At 38.3% G+C, this 18444-nt stretch overlaps 1 protein-coding gene across 1 annotated transcript in view; it reads right to left on the bottom strand.

Moving 5' to 3' along the window:
* Positions 1-18444, bottom strand: part of MDN1 (midasin AAA ATPase 1) — a 93360-nt gene that overhangs the window by 35559 nt on the left and 39357 nt on the right. The window contains exons 36-60 of the mRNA XM_088162059.1: positions 17953-18161; positions 17299-17421; positions 16195-16392; positions 15998-16105; positions 15237-15425; positions 14367-14456; positions 14013-14273; positions 13618-13888; positions 13118-13277; positions 12706-12822; positions 11380-11588; positions 10680-10825; positions 10010-10212; positions 8683-8903; positions 7739-7852; positions 6799-6931; positions 6047-6156; positions 5304-5437; positions 4590-4750; positions 4112-4232; positions 2787-2997; positions 2414-2645; positions 1472-1598; positions 396-566; positions 43-257 (exon numbers count right to left, since the gene is read on the bottom strand). Of these exons, the coding sequence (XP_088018185.1) occupies positions 43-257; positions 396-566; positions 1472-1598; positions 2414-2645; positions 2787-2997; positions 4112-4232; positions 4590-4750; positions 5304-5437; positions 6047-6156; positions 6799-6931; positions 7739-7852; positions 8683-8903; positions 10010-10212; positions 10680-10825; positions 11380-11588; positions 12706-12822; positions 13118-13277; positions 13618-13888; positions 14013-14273; positions 14367-14456; positions 15237-15425; positions 15998-16105; positions 16195-16392; positions 17299-17421; positions 17953-18161 (4234 nt within the window). The remainder of the gene's footprint in view (positions 1-42; positions 258-395; positions 567-1471; positions 1599-2413; positions 2646-2786; positions 2998-4111; positions 4233-4589; positions 4751-5303; positions 5438-6046; positions 6157-6798; positions 6932-7738; positions 7853-8682; positions 8904-10009; positions 10213-10679; positions 10826-11379; positions 11589-12705; positions 12823-13117; positions 13278-13617; positions 13889-14012; positions 14274-14366; positions 14457-15236; positions 15426-15997; positions 16106-16194; positions 16393-17298; positions 17422-17952; positions 18162-18444) is intronic.

Here is an 18444-nt window from a genome sequence, read left to right as displayed (position 1 = left end):
CTTGATTTAAATCATATATATATGGAAGAGAGGTCTTAATACCTAAAGTCTGCTATTGAAGAGACAGCCAAGTTGGTCCACAGAGCTGCGCTGACTTTGTAAAGCTGCTGTGCTCTCTCCATCCATTCTCCCAGTGTTACATGGGATGATGACAAGACAGGAAGCCCACTCACATCCCACTGGCTTGTCTTGCTGCTGCTAGTTAGAATTTCAAAGAAGCACTTTGAGAAAACAGCTCGGGTCAAAATGCCTGGGCCCTAAATTAAAAGATTAAGAGTTAGATTGTTCAGATGCAACTTGCACTGACTATGCTAGAACTTACAATATTGCTTTAGAAAACCTGAGCTAGCCAACAAGAGCATTCACAGAATTTGATTAGTTCAGAAAAGACAAACCTTCATAGAACGGTTCACATGGGATTTAGAGAAGTTATTTTCCTCAGTTGCAGGCAGTGGCCTCCAGGTCAACCAGTAGTCTGGGTCCATGGTAAAAGTACTGCTCCAAAAGGATGCTAACACAGCATTAACTAGCTGAGATGACAGAAGAGCCATTTCTTCGGGGCTTATCTAAGGAGAAATTAAAACCTAGAGGTGAAAATAATGTACAGGGAGCAAAAGAGAATTAAGCACACACATGTACAAAGAAAGTATGATTCTGTTTTTCAATAGGGATAGTACAAGATACTGTCCAAGATTCTTTCAAATTCACAGAGCATTTGCTTGCATCTCCTCAATGAAGAGCAAATTTCCTGAGGTCAGCACTGTCTCCTGTCTGTGAAATATGCAGCATGTCTACAGAGCAAGTTGTTAGAATACAGCCTGTAGTCCATGACTGTGCAACCTTTTGTTACAATACACGAGGGTGCAGAGGCATGAAATGGGTAAAGCCATCCAATGCTCTGCTCTGAAGCATTTAAGGTGAACTCATGTTTTACTGTGCTTTGTGGGAATACAACCACTGTATCATAAATATTAAGCAGTTATTAAATGTTCTGCAGAAAATGCATCAAGTAGCTTTATCAAATGCATCAAGGAGATTTATTTAGTTCTGTTTGCAACAGAACTAAAAATTTTTAGAGGCATGGGAAGAGAAGAAAGCATTTTTCAGTGCAAAATTACTTTGAATACATAGATACAACCAGGCTGGCACATGCCACCAAAACAATTTCCCCATTAGGTCACAGATGGATGTATGGAACAATACTAGCAAATAAAATCATACAGAACCATGTTATTTAAGACTTTGTTGTATTTTATCTTTCAACGTTGTGTTTTAATTACATTTTCTCAAGGCTCGCAGTTAATAACTTTTCTTCTTAAAAGAAGGAACAGGTTTTGTCAGGCAGAGGTAGAAAAACTGCATGTCAAAAGTCTTAGTGATACACGTATTTTGAAGAATCTTTGAAAACTTCAGCAAGATTAATTAAGCTAAAGATCTGATTTAATAAAATTAAAATAAAACTTGCTCTTACTTCATTAAGGTGTAACAGATGCCACAGTCCAGAAAGCTGGTGAGAAGCAGCTGGTGTCAACTTCAAAGAAAAAGCTATGAACTGAGCAAGATCTGAAGAGACCCTTAATTCTTGACTGCAGTTCTTCCTGTAGCATGTACAAAAATACAACCTAAGCAGTGTTTAAGCAGGGCACATGAAATAAATCACTCGGATAGTAAAACTAATGAAGAATGGCAAGCAAAGTCACCAAAAGATTAAAATGACAGTGTTTCAAACGTTGGGGACAAACAAGCACTCAAATTATACTCAAACCACTTTAATCCTTCAAAGTTAACAAAATCTAAACACAAGAGAAAGAGGGAAAAGTGTAATATCCTGTAGCTATAAGCTCCATGTTGAGCAAAACATACAAAGCATTTGGAGACAAACTATTTTCTAGCTTTATAACTTTTGTGAAAAGTCAGAACTTTGCTGAATTCAAGAGTGAACCAGTGATTCCAAGAGTCTCATTACACGAAAAATTACTTTCACTGAAATCCATAAATGAATAGCTTTCTTTTAAGGAATGGTAAACCAGACTAAAAATAAATACACTTGGCCCCTTAGAACAACCCTAACACTTCTTAAATTAATAATGTTAATTTAAACTATGATTCTCTGCATGTATAGTTTATACAAAAGGATGGATGTACACTAGTCTACTTCCTTTGTCTTCAGGTCTAATTCAGTTTTTCTGCAGTAGCCCTCAGCGATATGGTATAAACATCCTCTGTTGACTCTTAATACACATATATTTGTGTACTGCATGGATATATATGCACATACACACAGGTGTATCTATAAATTACAAATACCTGCACAGATTTACATGCAGTTGTAAAGCACCAAAGCTCCAGCTTCCAGCTAGGGATTCAGAATATTATGAAAGCAATATAGGAGTTCTTTCTCCAAACATTTTACCTTCTTGCACAAGCCTTGGCCACGTAATCTGCTGTTAGTTTGTACTGCCAGAGCACCCCTATGTATTCCATTGCAGGCCACAGCTGAACTTGACTGCAGAGCTGGTTTAACAGGGCAGAGTCTAACTGGTTGGAGATGGTGTCTTCAGGAAGCCTTTCTTCTGAGTAACTGTATGTGACTCCTCCTTCTTTCAGCTGTGAATGTACAACTTTCAGAAATATCTGTAACTGACCTGTTTGACAGAATAGAAGAGGCACATAAATGCTAGTACTGTGTTTCTTGTCAGTGAACATTTAACATCCTTTCCATCTGTGTACGAAAGAATGGAGATGGCAGAAATAATCCTGCTGGGCTCTTCACAAGTGTTACCTACCCAGACTAACATCTTCTAAATGATTGGCTCTTATTATCAGGCCATCAGCTTGCAGCAATGCTTTCTTCATCTTCATTCCTGTGGCAGCAATTTTCACACAGCACATTTTTTCCTGCCATCTACTTTCTCCACAGGCCAATCTTAGCTCCAAGATGTTCAGTGGTTTGCTGAGAGCTTTTAACTGAGAAAAACATTCCATGCCCAGTTTATCCTGGAAACACAAAAAGGACAATTTGTTTCAGCAGCACTAACAAAACACAAGATTTGTGACTGCAGACAAAACTAAGATTTCAAATTCACATACACACTATATATAACCAGCCTGAAACAAGAGCTTAAAAATAATCCTCTAGTAGCCTGACTCAATACAGCAGGAAGACAGAAACTGGAACAGGTGGCTACAATTCCTTGTGAAGTCATGTTTTTTTCCCTTCATGAAGAAATAACATAGACCATGCAGACAAATAGTACTTCAAACTTGGCAACTAATCTAAATCAAGGGTAATAAATACACAAAATAATAAAAAAATACCAGGAGCTACTGTCACTTACAAGACATTGCAGTTTATACCTTCAATTTAAATACATTTGAATGCTTAGATACATTAGATACATTTGGATGCCTAAATACATTTGGATCCCTCCAAATTCTTAGTAAGCACTGAACGTTCTTCAAAGTCTCACAAAGTAACTGTCCATGTTTTGACAGGTGAGTATCCTTGAGAGATAAGGTCATAAAAAAACAGATTTAAGTACTAGTCACCAACACGACTGCACATGACTACTTGTACACTCCTTTTAAACAGGGACTTGTATTCTTTAGAAAATTTACTGATTTTTTTTTTTAAATTGAATTACAAAAAATTCTGAAATATATTAAGAACAAGCTCCAAAACTGTCAAAGTTTTATTTATTGTCTTATTTTGGAAAGCCAAAAGGCAGCCCCACTCTATGCTGTATAAAGGAAGTGCACAGGCTGTTCTAAATACACATATGTTCACTGAATAAGCCAGTGGCACACTGATATTCACAAGTCTTCAAAACAGAGCACGGAGTAATATTTTTATTGCTCAGGCACCCTATTACATTGAGTAAGTATTTTCCATACATACCATAATTATTAGTAGGAATGCTATATCTGGATAACTAATATATTTCCCAAAAGATATGTACATTAACATGTGCTGAAATTTTCTTTTTTATCAATCTAACAAACACGAAATAATTGTGTTTTTGCTGTCCTGGAAAGCAAGTGCTCCAAATATATTAATGTCTATCTGGACATTGCTGTACATACAAATCCTTTGCAAACAGAGTATTGATACCTTAAAAGGAAGGGGTCTTCCTAGAGATTTCTGTAGTATCTTCATATTGGCTGAAATACCAGCAGGATTGACCAAGCAGTTCTGAATCTGCTGTGAAACAGATTGAATTTCCCTGGAAATCCTTGTAGAAGAAAAAATAAAAAAAGGGAGGGACAGATGGGAGAAAAAAAGCCCACAGTTAATGAAGTTTGAGAAACAAGGCAAAATGATGCATAAGAAAGTCTTTCTCTCATCCTTTCACTAAAGGGGTAAAAATTCTAGATGATCATTTGAGCAAGCAGAAGTACAAAGCTAGGAAACACGAATTTTAGAAACGAACAGCTACTCAATACATTGTTATTTGCATCACTAATGGAACACGACCACTAAGGGGACACTAATCTAAACAATGCTAAGTAGCTATAATACTAAAGAAAAGAGACATTTATACAGCCATTTAACAGAAACCAATCAAAAGCCACCAAACAAAGCCACTCACTTGTTCTGGTCAGATCCAGTAAGCATCTGAGGAATTCTGTCAATTAGGTGTTTCATAACCCAGTGCCAGTGCAGAGCCAGGAGTGACAGCCCTGATGAATCCACTGTGACTGTGTCAGAGACAGCCCAGAACCGGTCCCGCCACAGCAAGCAGTACAAAACCTAGGAACAAGCCAAGGAGCTCACACTGTAATTCCTCCTTCAAGCATGAGGAAAAGCAAAACCACCATCACTTGTGTTAACTTCTGAGTCCTACAGTGTTTTGTCTTTAGTGCTACACAACCAGGAGTCTAAAAATACCACACCAGCAGGTGGAACTACAGCAGCCAAAACTAAACAATCCCTGCATCAAGTCTACAATTTCAGCAAAATTGTATTCATGGTCTGAAAAGGGAGAGGGAGAAGTGAACCACCTCTGTGGCCTGCATGTCAGCTGCCCAGGTTCAGACACACTTATCACAGATAGAAATGGATACTCTGTTTATCATCAGTGAAGAGAAACAGGCACTCCTACAGCACAGTTCATGCCATCCTAAGCAGGTATTACAGGGCACAAATACAGCCACTGAAACAAATATGCCTACTGCTAGGCATATTCTGAATACAATCAGAAACACTGCAGTTTTTTTCATGGTCCCTGAAACTAAAAATAGTGCTCCGCACACAATCTTATTTCACTTAACTTCCATAAATGTACTGTGGGAAGTCTACTCACATCATGTGTGTCATCATCACTTAAGGCCACCTGAGTAGACTTCACCCAGTGAAGGGCAAATGCATCCCAAAGTTCAAAGAAAGCAGCAAGGTTGACCACGATTCCATGAGGAAGACAGTTGTAACTTCCTGGATCTGAGTTTTGGGGAAGAGAAAAAGAAAGGCAGAGACTGAATATTCCAGCCATATCATACTATACATATGGCTCAACTTCTGATGACTAGAACCTCTCTATGATTGAGGAAAAAAAACACAACCTGAAAAGATCCAAGAAATGAAGCAATAAAAGTAGTCCTTCATTATTTTCACAATTCTCTATTACCTCTACGCATTTTATACATATATTAAAAAAGCCCATAATGAGGGATTCCTTGATCAATTGCTTCTAAGCAGCACACTGACCTCATCACTAAATTTCACCCTTTGTTTTAGAAGTAAAACTTCCTAGTTACATAAAACAAAAACACATCTGAAGAATTTGGTTATTCTTCTTAGCTAAAGACAGAATGCTATTCCAGTTTCTCTCCACTGTTACCCTGAAGTTTGGTTAATTAAGAGAAAAATCATATTCACTGATTACTTCATAGAAGCAGTTAGATACCACACTAGTTCTCATTTGACTGCTTTACATTCATATGCTCTTTCTCTGCACACCATGTTTAAAGTACACATTTCGCAACAATGCAAATGAACCATATTTCAAATTGATTACATAACTAAAAGGAACAGCAAAAATCAACCCACTTTTGTGGAAATCTAGAGACATTCTTAAGACACTGTTTCTTGGCTTCTTGCTGGCAATCAAACTCTTCTCAACGTAACTTCTTTTTTCTCGGTCAAGAAATAACATTGCCCTGAAGTAAAAATAAAATAGTTATCAATCCAGTACTGTTTTAAACCTTGGCCTTATTAGAATGATGAACTACAACATGGCATTTGAACTGCAAAGTTACATAATATATTCAGTGTATTATGGAAGAAGTACAAGGTGCAACACAACTAATTGCTTGAATATGGTTTCTGTAGAAGCAAGCTTCACAAGGAGCAGATTCCTGATTTCATCAGGTGCAACATCACGGCCTGTAGGATATTTGAGCAGCTGCTTCCTTACACTTGAACTTCAAAATCTGTGTACTTTTTAATCTTATTAAGAAAGCAGTCCAAATCCAAAAGCAGGACAACCATTGCAGTTTTGCCAGAATTCTCACACTGCTGCTTCTGCCTCTTTAATGCTTTATCCCACAGTTCTGATTTGTCCTTGAAGAACTGCAGCTTGTAGGGAATGCTGGGAGCTCTGCTCCTGTATTAAGTGATTGTGTTTAGTGTGCATTTACAGAAAACAGAAGCAAAGAATTTAAATACCTGTACAAAAACCCCTGCCTGATATTTTAGATCACAGCTATCAAAACCTAAAAACACATTTGGCAGACATCTCAAGTGTTTACTCAGCACTGATTACAGGCATTGGGCTGTACAAGGGTTTTCTTGTAACCCACCGATTTGCTGCAGACCTCAAAAGCATAAGAAGCTGGTCTGTGTGTTCCATTTCTGTATCAAAGTTCATGGAATTTCTAATTATCTCCAAAAACTGCATATTCCATCTTGGGTCCAGAGGCATCACATGTTCATCTGGAAAGGCAGACAAGACAGGACAGCAGTGAAATGTTACTCAGTTATTTTCTTGGTCCCTCTGCCTATGCAAGAACATTAGGGAAAGAAAGCAGCCTAGGAGGAAGGCAGTCAAACTCTCTCACTCCAGATATCCAAAGAGAAAAGCATTAAAGCTGACTGCAGGTTCTGTAAAACAGAACAGTGACAATAAATTAAATAGGGGCTAGAGCACCCAAACAGAGCTTAGAAACCCAAGTCTGGCTCACAGTCCAGGCAAAACATCCAGGACCATGCATAAAAGGCCCAGTGTCACTGTATGCAGTTTTCATGCACCCAACAAGCTTGGAAAAGAAGCCACAGGTCTGGGCTCCTGACAAAACACCAAGGGATAATTGCAGGCCAAACTATGGGTTTCAGATGGGCTAACACAAATCTCGAGGAAAAAAAGACGAGGGTGCCTATACTATCAAGTCAGAAAGGCAGTGAATATCTGAATCACTCTTCAGAACATGACTCTGAGCTGTAAGAATACATCTGAGTCACAGATACACAGCCAGGACTCATGGGCAGAGCACTCATCTCTAACTTGAATAGTATGAATGCATCTAATTGCCATATTTGCTGCTCTAGACAGCAAGAATGTTTGCATTGGTTGTGATTTCTTTTTTTATTTTTTTATTAGTTGTACTTTCTTTCATGACCAAGACAACATATGTTAAGAATTTGGCCTTTGTTTTGCTACATACATTTCCTAAGAAGGGTTGCAGTGTGTTCAGAAAACAAATAAAGGAAGCAATGTCTTACATTCATCCTTTTCAGGAGTACCTGTCATAGTTGGCTGTAGCAACTTGATCATGTTACTGACTCCAGATGAGAGGGGACTGGCATAAAAACAGCCAAGGGCTACAGCACCTGCTTCCAGCTGAATCCGCACTGAATCTGCAGATGAAGAAGGGAGAACATGGGCAAAAAAGAGTGTTTAGTATAAATCAAGTAAAATAGCTTCCACTGAGCCAGTACAAGCAGACTGAATCAAATCTGCACAAGCACGCTGGATATGCTGGTTGGTCATATTTTCTATTAGCTCCAAAAGGTCTTAAAAGCACCAAAATGTCACAGCTGAAGACATAAATCCTATAAATCCTTATATTCCATAAATATAAGGAATTCTAGTTGAACTGGCAATACTACATGTATGCTAGTATATTATGGTTTCTGAAAATCCATGAATTTATACCTTCAAATCCTCCTCTCAATACATCTTTTTTGGGGGGGAGGGCAGTTACTTTCTTTACAATAAGAAAAGAAAGAGCACAGTTTTCATTAAAGTATTTTTTACATATTTTCTACTTTACAGACCTACCTGCCTGAAAAGATGGCAAAATAAAGGGGAAGTAATTAATACAGGGACAGCATAGTCTGAGATTTCAGACCACAGAAGAAAGCTAAATGTGTGAATTATTTGGACTAATGCCTGCCTAAATGTTCCAAAAATAACTAACTCAGAAGTGACACAAGTTACACAAATGGTTGAATAACAAAGGACAATGTTTAGCCCAAATCACCTTATTTCCCTAACACACAACCTAATGCACAACCTGTTTCTGTCCCTCCCTGGAGCCTCCATGCCCTTGAGTTAGTGTGAATAGTTGAGAGTCTCCATAACTCATAATTTGGAATGGTCTGGATATTTTCATAGAAGACTTACCATTTGCAAAACATAACAACAACTCAGCCCTCAGACAAAACAAAGTTAAATGACTACATACCAAGCCCTTGTGGCAGATTTTTGGCTAAGGAGTTAAGCCATTTAACTCTTAATTTCCAATCTTGATTGGTCGCCTTTTCTATGAACAATTTCACTGAAGCCTGGAGAACTTCCATATTGTCCATCCAGTTTGCATCTATCTCAACAGCACTGAACTTGAGACTCTCAGGATTAGTGCACTGCATAACTTTCTTCAGATCTTCCAGAGTCACTGGTAATGTCCTGAAACACAAAGAAGTCCAGCAATCAAGGGCTTGAGTTGCCAGATCCAGGAAAAAATATATTTTGCAGGTCAAGCTACGCAACCATCTTTAGGCATCAGTGTGGCAATGCAATGATCTTTCCTCCTTTATTTAGCTTTAAAACCAGTTTCCAGCTTCAAATCAGTTAGTGGTGTCTACTATTAGGACCTCACAGTTGCAAAAAATTCATGCACTATCCCAAGAGCATATGCACATAATATCACTGAGAAATTTTAATTGATTTGTGCACCAGAATGATATGCAAAGTTAAATTTAAAGAGACAAATATAGGAAGTGTCATTGAGTAATAAATAAACAACCACACTGAATAAAAATAGCAAACAACACAGCATATTGCTAAGAGTTTACAATTTCAACTTCTTATCTTAGTATAAACTTCCACAGCTTGTTCTTTCACTGGAAGCAACCTCCAGTAGCTGTCCAGAGTAGGTTATTAAACAAAGAAAGCAGAAACAAGTTTTTGCAGCAGTGTTGTAAAAATTAACAGCTATATTGTACAATAAATAATTATAAAGATTCTTTCATATACCCCCTGTGTGGCGGGTATAATGCTTCTTTCAGACAGCTCTGTCTGAAGAAGATTTGTATTTTCACCTGAAGCTACTGGACCTAAAATTATTGATGAATAATTGACTACATGAAATCAGGAAATCCAGAGAATCATTAGTACTTAAACTAGTTCAGTGCTCAAGTCTTTTAAAGCCTAGAAGGAAACTGAAGGAAGAGATTTTGGGGCTCTTATTACCTACTAAATCCAGTGTTTGCACTTATATTTTCTCCTAAACAACTCTCAAAATGAGTCAAATGCACTAACTGAAGATTAAAAAGCCAAGTATTTTGAATGTATTTGGAAGACTTAAGAATAACACAGTAAATAATTAAACTTTCATCTGCAGTGGTTGTATGGAACAGTAACAGGAACACAGTTACAGAGTATGACAATCACAGTCTCTACCTGCACAGTTTGATGAAGACAGGATTTTGCAATAAGCAATGATGTGCCATGAATAGTTCACATATATTGTTTCTCATTTACTAGACAAAAAAAAAAAGTTTCCTTCCTACCTGCAGTTTCTGAGGTTCAGTCTGTGCAGACAATACATCAGGACCTGTCCATCACTCTGGACTGTGGAAAGGAGTGAGTCTTCAGCTGCAAACACACCCGAAGGCAGGGAGTCTGGCCACAATCCCACTGCCAGCAAGGACTCACCCCAAGTGTCAGGGGAAGTCAGAGCTGAAGCATGCCTTGTAACCAACTCTAACACAAGCTACAACAACCAACCAAAAAACAAGTTTAGAGTCACACAATGTATGTGTTATGTAACATGCATTCAAGCACCACAGTTCAGGAAACTTTAATTACATGCATTTATGATGAAGTTATTATAGACCAAATCTTCTACAAACACTACATAATGTACACAGTAAAATAACCAAAATATTCCTACCAGAATGAAATAACATACTGTGCAGTTTCAAACATTGTCTACAGGTGACAGTGTGCACATTGTTACAGGCTACAGATGAATCAGCATGAATATCCCAAAGTCTCAGCTGAAGCTGTTACAAACTACAAACTTCAGAGTCCAAACAGGATATTGTCTGGGTCATCTCTCCAAGAGCACCATCTTTATCAGTCTCTTGCTGAGGCACTTAAACAGAGGATCTCTAACACTAGACTCACGAAGTTACATTTTTCACTTATAAGAAAAGCTTTCAAATATAGGATTTTTACCTTTTGGTTAATCTGCAGTTGTTGTGAGCGGCCATAAACTTCCCAACAGGCTCTGTAAAAAGACTTTGCTAATCCAAAGCCTCTTTTTATTTGCTGCACAATTAATACAGCAGCCTGAAGCAAAGGTGACAAAGATGACACAGAACCTGAAAGATACACAGCAATTAGAATTAAACAAATGTTTAGCAACTGTCAGCCCTTTAATCTGACAAACACCACTTTTGGTGTCATGATACAAAACAAATACATCTTTTGACCTGAAAGCTGAATAGATTCTTTCCGAGGTTGACAAGAAAATCTTACAAGACTGTAAATAACAGATAACCAGCTCATAATAAGACATCAAACAGATGAGATGAATGAAACTCATCTGCAAAATACACCTTGTGCAAACACTCTATTTTGCTGATTTTCACTTTGAATACATTGCCTTCCCGATAGCAAGGGGAAACAGACATGTGTCAGTGTCTGATATTTCCCTAACAAAGCACTGTAGTTACCCCTTTTTCATGACTTGGGCCTACTTCCTGGGAAGGCAAACAACCAATCCAAAAGTACCTGATTATAGGTTTTTTTTTAATGTGCTTATTCACAGCAGCACAGAACACAACAAAATAACCAGGGTTTAATACTAAAGACTTCATCCATATATATGTAATGAGCCCGTGTTGCTAAAAAATACTGAACAGACTTTTTTTACCTGCTATTGTTGCCTTGGTTTCTGAATGCACAGCCAGAAGTGCATCACAGACACTATCTCCAACTAAACCCAAGCCATGCAGGAGTAACTTCAAATCCAGACTGTCCAACATATTTCCATCATTCTCCCCAGGAATGTAAATTTCAATCCCACGATTCCGCATGGCTCTGGATATTTCCCCATGAACTGGATCCATAGAAAGGAAAAGCCTATTGGATATTAGAAAAGAATAATTCAAGTTGGAAAGGATCTACAATAATCATCCACTTCAACTGCCTTAAATTCTTAAGATGTAACTTAGGTCCTTAAACTATCCCTCTGGAACTACCAAATCTGCTTCTCCATAAAGTAAATTCATCTTCATAAAAATAGGGACACAATATCTAGAAATCCAGAGACAACTACTGAATTTAAATGAGAAATCTGTATGAACAGTTATACTTTGTAATTAGACACAGATATTCTGCATGATTTTAAACTCATTATTATCTGAGTTATGTCTGTTTTATTATTTGCCAACTTACAAAGAAAAGTTAGACTATGCCTCTGAGCTATAAAGCCTTTTAAAAGACTTAGCAACAGCTTCAAATAAATCTGTGCTATTTAAAAACCAAATTATCCAACATCTAAGTAGTTAATATTACCAACAGACACCTCTTAAAACCAAGGAGGAAGAAGTACTTCTGAGATACAATGTAGTGAAAAGAGGTTTCTGAAGAGTCAAGAATGTTTCCAATTCAGAGAAACAAGAGCACATCAGCCTCAATATCCCTGTCCCGAATTTGTAACAGGAATTATACAGAACCCTGTCATGCTCTCCTCCCATCTTCCCCAGAGACTACTTCAGGTCTGAGAAAACAGACTATCAATTTAGGTGGTTTGTTGGGGCTTTTTTAAGTCCTGTCACTGCAGGAAACTTAAATTTATATATGGGATGGAAAAAGCTAGGGAGGAAATTACTATGCCCATATACCAGCTTTCATAATCAGCATATCTCGATGCATGTATCCTCAATTTCATTACAGTGAAACAGGGAAGTGCTGAAATCCTACATTAGAAATGCAAAATCAAGGCAGAGGCACAATGCTATGCATTTTCCTGTGTAATAGTTTGTGTTGCAACAGGGATATAAAGCAAAGCCTCTTAAGCTCTCTTTTATATGCTCACAGTGCAGTTTTCTACCCTACAAGAGTGCCACTACACTACATGGCAAACTAAACAGCATTCAAAATATCAAGACTGGCTCACTGATGATATTTTTATTCTAAACCCGCTATTTGACAAAGGAGGGGAAAAAAGGGAACATCAAAAAGCAGAAATAAGTACCTGAAGTTTGGATGAGGAGCTATGGTAGGAATCGTGCCATCTATGACACCTCTCTCACTCATGGTCAGAACACCTCCTGGTTCAAGCAAAGCATTCAAGCGGTCCAGAACAGAAGGGCTACATGCAAAACAAATTCATGTGGTCATAAAAAGGTACCAATTTGACCCTTTTCTGATCTGAAATCAAGACGGTACCAATCTTAAGCAAAAGCCAAACAGTTAACTATTTTACAAGGCAGCAGGAAAACTATCAAGTGCTAAACTGTCTGAGAAGGAAGGTACTCTTCCAGAAAATCTAAGTTATTGCTCCTGAGTATTATCAAATGCTAAATATTCAGCTGTGAACCACTCAGTAAGAAGTCAATCAGGGAAGTCAAAGGGTTCACTGAAACAAGGCCATTAAAATCTCTTACTTGCAGAAATTAACATTGTCCATTAAGAGCCAGTCTCCAGATTGCAGGGCCTGAACCAACATCCCATCTACCCACTCAAAAGTGCCATGGCTGTTGCAGTCAGCAGCCTGAGCCTGCTGCAGCTTGAAACGCCGGAACTCTTCTACCAGGTGAGCAAACTCTGAAAGGAAACACATCTTGCACTGAGACTTACATTAATGAAGTAGCTTCCAGCACCATTCAAGAAAAATAGTAGTTATTTTGTTAATAAACATATATGCTTCCTACTTTTTAGGGGAACATGACAGCAGAGGCTCCAGCTCTTCAGTAGCCTCCCAAAGGCAAAATCCATGTGAACAGAAAACGTTTGCAAGCACAAAGCAATATAGAACAGATTGACACTTTACTCCCTAAGCAGGTACTTTTCTGCATCACTTCTCCCCCATTAGATGAAATTTGATGAGTATTAAAGCCTTTTTTAAACAATGATTGAAACGAAAAAGGAAAACCAACATACATACCCGCCTTTGTGTAGGAATTTATTTTGTTGTTTAGTCGCTGGGTAAGTACAAGTATTCCCTCCAGTTTGCTCACTAATTCAGCTGTAACACTTCCACCTCCTTCTCCCAGAGATTTGGGTTTGTAATTCAGGATGAAATTGCTCCAAGCACGCAGCAGGAGTTCAGCATCATCTGCACAAAGCTCTGCCAGGAGCAGACTGTCCCTTACGAGTGTGCTCACAGCACTCTGCACCTTTTCCAAGAGGTGCTGCCATGGCCTGTTGATATCAACCTGCAAACACGCCATTAGGGAGTCAGCTCATGCACAACACTCCAGTGCCAGGGCTCCATTTACCAGACTTGCCACTACTAGGTAGGAAGGAGAAACACTAACATGCTACCAAAACAGAATGTACCTGCTCAAATCCACCCAGCAGTTCAGTCGTATCCATTGCGCTGTTCATGGCCATGATCTTCAGCCGATGGCCCGTGAGATGGGCCAACAGCTCCACCAGACTGGTTTTGCCAACAGCTGCTGGGCCCACCAGGATCACCATCCAGCTCATGTGCACACACTTCATTATGGACTCCAGGGACTGCAGTGAATGATGCAGAAGTGAGAGAGTCCTGCCAGAATGAGGAATGTAGTTGCCACGAGAAAGAACTGAATAGCCAATCTGAAAAGGATGACAGACAGAGGCAAATGGAATTCAGCTCCACAAGTTGTTTCCTTTCCCATCACATCACAAAATCACTTGTCAACAGTTTACCTGAACATTATATGGATTGATGTGAAACTCCCTGGTTCCTGTATACACATCAGCCTCCTGCCCAAAAATGCCTCTGTATACAGAAATAACCTAGAACAGTTCAAACAGCAAAGAGAGAATTATCAGTTCAAGTTATCTACCGTTGCAAAGATTCACTTCTAAAGGTTTACATCTGAAGTATCTTTTCCTCTCAGCTCCACAGCTGTATGACAGTAACTAACAGAGTAAATCACAAGCTCATCTAACTCAAAGTGCAGCAAGCAATGTGTGAGCTGCTCACAGCAACCCTTTCATTAATCACGGTTTCCTGAGTCTTGAAATACTGTAAGCAATGTTTCTCTTTAACAAAGAGCTGGGATAGAATTCACTTCATAAATAAGCTCTTTGGTAACACAAAATACAACAGTGTTACAGGGAGGGGAAAATAAACCCATGAGGAAATATCCAGTCACATACAGCCAGGAACTTCAGTTTTACAATCTGACTTTTCAGTTTACTACCATTTAAATGGTGTGAAATTAAACAAAGGCACGGGATTTCTAAGCAAGAGAGGGTAAAGTAGGTGGCAAACATTGTTATTTACTACAGAATCACACAATGATATGATGTGTTTTATTATAATTCCTTGGTTATTCTACTCGACTTCATTTACATCAGCTGTCTGCTTTTATACTAATTAAATTGGTATTTCAAATGGCAAGGGAAGCACGTATCTGTATTGAACCTCAAAACGCCAAATAAACCCACTTTTTTTAAGATAAATGTCTATGAATTAATTGCAAGGAGTCTTCAAATTGGAGATCTATACTTGGATTTCTATAAATCATGTCCTGAACATCTGAAGAGAAAGGAAGGAGAACAATGGCTTACCTTTTCCTTGTCTTCTCTGGTTCTCATTCTTTCTCCATATACCAAAAACACGTGCTGACCTGGGTCATAACATCCTGGTGACTGGTCAACAAGCATAAGCTGGCACCAGCGGAAAAGATCACGTAAGTTGAACTCCCAGGGTCCTCCTTTCTGTCCCCACCTTTTTTCAGCCATTACTTCCTTTTCAATCTGGGGGGGGAAAGGGTAGCAATTAAAAAAAAAAAATCCTTTTATTCCACCAACAAGCTGGTCTTCAAATATTTGTTTTAAAAGTGTCAGCTCAACTTCTGCCTTTAGCACTGCTTACAAGACAAAGACAACTGAAAGAGCAGGTTGAATTTACTTTGCTGCAGATGTGTTAGGAACTAAAGCTTGATTTAGTTTGTCTCTTCTCTACTGTTTCTCTAACAGCTCAATTTTGCAGTTTACTCTTGCACTCTTATAAATGAATATGCAGTAAGATGCTGACACGAGATTTTACCCAAGGTCACAGAATTTCTCCTGTGTATATATGTTTTATCTTCTGTGAAAAACAGGGCCTCATCAGATATCAACCAAGCATTTGATTGTCATGGTACAAGAATTCAAGTACCAGGTTTAGTAGTGTTTTATACTTTCTTCTGCATATATTTCCACCCCTCTTTTTTTACCCACACACTTCTCTACAAAAATGCTTGGAAATATAACATTCGATCTTAATTTTTTTCTAATCTTAGTGCATTCTGCCTACTTCTACAGAAAAGAAATTAAAATATGTTTACCTCGTTATTGAAAGCAACCATTTTAGCAATAATAGTTTTATCAATAGCAGGAAACAATGTATTCGCAATAAACTTCATATCTTCTGCTGACAGTGGATCAACATACACCTGTAAAATCAAGAAAATTCAGTGTCTATAAAGTCAGAAACCTATAAGACAGACTCATGATGTAGTTTAAATCAAACAAAGAAGCTTGCCTGTGTAAATCTATTAAGAAAGGACTTGGGGAGACCCTTCCTTCCACCTCCTTGTCTGTATGGATTCTGGCAGCCAAAAATCTTAGTCGTCTTGTGCTGTACATGAAAATTCATTCCCAATTCTGGAACATAAATCTCAGCTCTGTGGTCAAAGCATGCGTTAAGCCCCTCTAACACAGACTGAGAAGCCAGATTCAACTGAGGAAAGAAATATACAAGGATACAATATTACTGCTCAACAAAACATTTCTGCATAATCTATAGCCTAATAGTCTATAATTAGTCTATAGCCTAATATATAGAAGGTAAAATCCCATTTCATTGCTGCTCTAACACTAACATGTTATTACCACCAGCTAGACTGTTATTGCACTGGAGCAACTAACACTTCCTTATGTTCATTTGTTATTTGTACTGTGTTTTTTCATTGTGTTAACAAAACAATTCTCCATTGTAAAATCTGCATGTTCAAGATATTTCTTCTGAATTTACATTCATACATTTGTGGCACTCAGAGCATTTTGTTTGTTTGTTTAAATTAAGGCAGACTTAGCTGTTTAATTATAGCAGTTGTTTAAAGTGGCATTCTTCACAATAGGGAGTAAAAGGAGGTATACAAGGGGCTAAAGAATTGAAGATTTTGTACTCTGAATGCATATTGCCAAGAAGGCAAATCTATGCACCTGCTTGAAAGAACTTGCTACATGGTACATGAACAAACCTGCAGTGGCAGGATAGCTTATACTGCCAAGATGGAACTTTTCTCCATCTCAATTACATCAGTAACCAACAGAGTGCATTAGCCCCCATAAAAACACCTCCTCTTTCAGTGAAATTGTATCCCTATAAGAACATTTGTATCAAAACTCCTCCTGACACTCTTCCCTAAAAACTTTCAGATGTAAATCAAACCTATCCTTGGTTTTCTGCAGTAATTTGAGCTGGGATTCAACCCTTGTTCTTTTGTCTTAAACTAGTCTAGTTATCACCTGCCTCCACGAAGGGATGTCATCAGCACTCCAAGGTATTTATTTCACAGGCCAAAGCACCAAATTTGCTCTTCTAGAACATTACATTTTATTTGCTCCCCAAACCCGAATTTACCTCATCTAAAACAATCCAGTGTCCAGCCTTTAATGCTGCCAACAGTGGTCCATCACGCCAGGCAAATTCTCCTCCCTTCCCACCTTCAACAGGCAAGTCTGTCCCAAATAAGTCTGTCACATCCTTTGGGAGCAAAGAACAGAATGGGGGAGTTGAGGAATTACAAAATTTAACAGAAGTTCATAAAAAGCATTTGCTAACTTTATTTAACATTTCCCTTCTTTTTTAATACCTACACTTTAGGTCTATTTAAAAATTTTCAGCAATTGTAAAATGCTGAAAGCTTTTCCATTACAGGACTCCAGTGACCAGGTACTATATTTAATAACAAAAATTTAAATTGGAACAGAAAAGCTAAAAAGTCTTAAAGTTGTTTTCAAGTAATGTTGCAGAAGCCAAGAAAAACACAGTAGACAAAGATATACATGACTTCACCTGAAAAGAACAGAAATATCTGGGAATTGGCATTCACTCACAGAAGCTTACTGCTCTGTCTGCTTCCCCCTCCCATTCAGTTCTATCTTGAGAGCAAAAAGGAAAACCTGACATTTCTCAGACACAGTGCCAAGGTTAAAGCGAGTTGCACTTTAAAAGTTACACAAAGCTTCTACCCTGCCATAAACACTGAGTTATGAAGATAATATTTTATTCTACCGTTTGCTCAGACAGGTTGATTCGAACAAGACAGTTGCCTGAGGCTTTTGCCAGGGCAGCCACTAGGCTGGTCTTGCCCACTCCTGGTGAACCCTCCAACAAAATAGGTTTGTTAAGCTGCAGGGCTCTTAAGAGTCTTTGTGCATTCACTGCTGTAGTCCCAGCATTTAAAGCATAATCTGTCATGTTGTTCCTCTGGAGAACAGGGCCTAAAACAAAGGAAAGATAAACCAGAAAACAATTAAACAGTAAAGAATGTTTATGCTGGAGGTCCTGACAGTGTGCCTCTGAATGAGCTCAATCTATCTGTAAATTGCTGATTTCAGTATAGCAAGCAATGGAGGTCCAGCTTGTATGCCATTCTCAGAGATCTGGCACATACACTTTGACCCACAGCCACATCTCAGCCCATCTTCACATATTTATACTGAATTTTGAAAAAAAGAATACGGATGTACAATTTATTTTGCCATGAAACCTCAGTACCTCCTG

This window comes from Sturnus vulgaris, chromosome 3 (genome assembly GCF_052056855.1).
Source record: "Sturnus vulgaris isolate bStuVul1 chromosome 3, bStuVul1.hap1, whole genome shotgun sequence".
Classification (NCBI taxonomy): Eukaryota; Metazoa; Chordata; class Aves; order Passeriformes; family Sturnidae; genus Sturnus; species Sturnus vulgaris.
The sequence above is the reverse complement of the archived record's forward strand: the minus strand, read 5'-3'. Positions and strand labels throughout refer to the sequence as shown.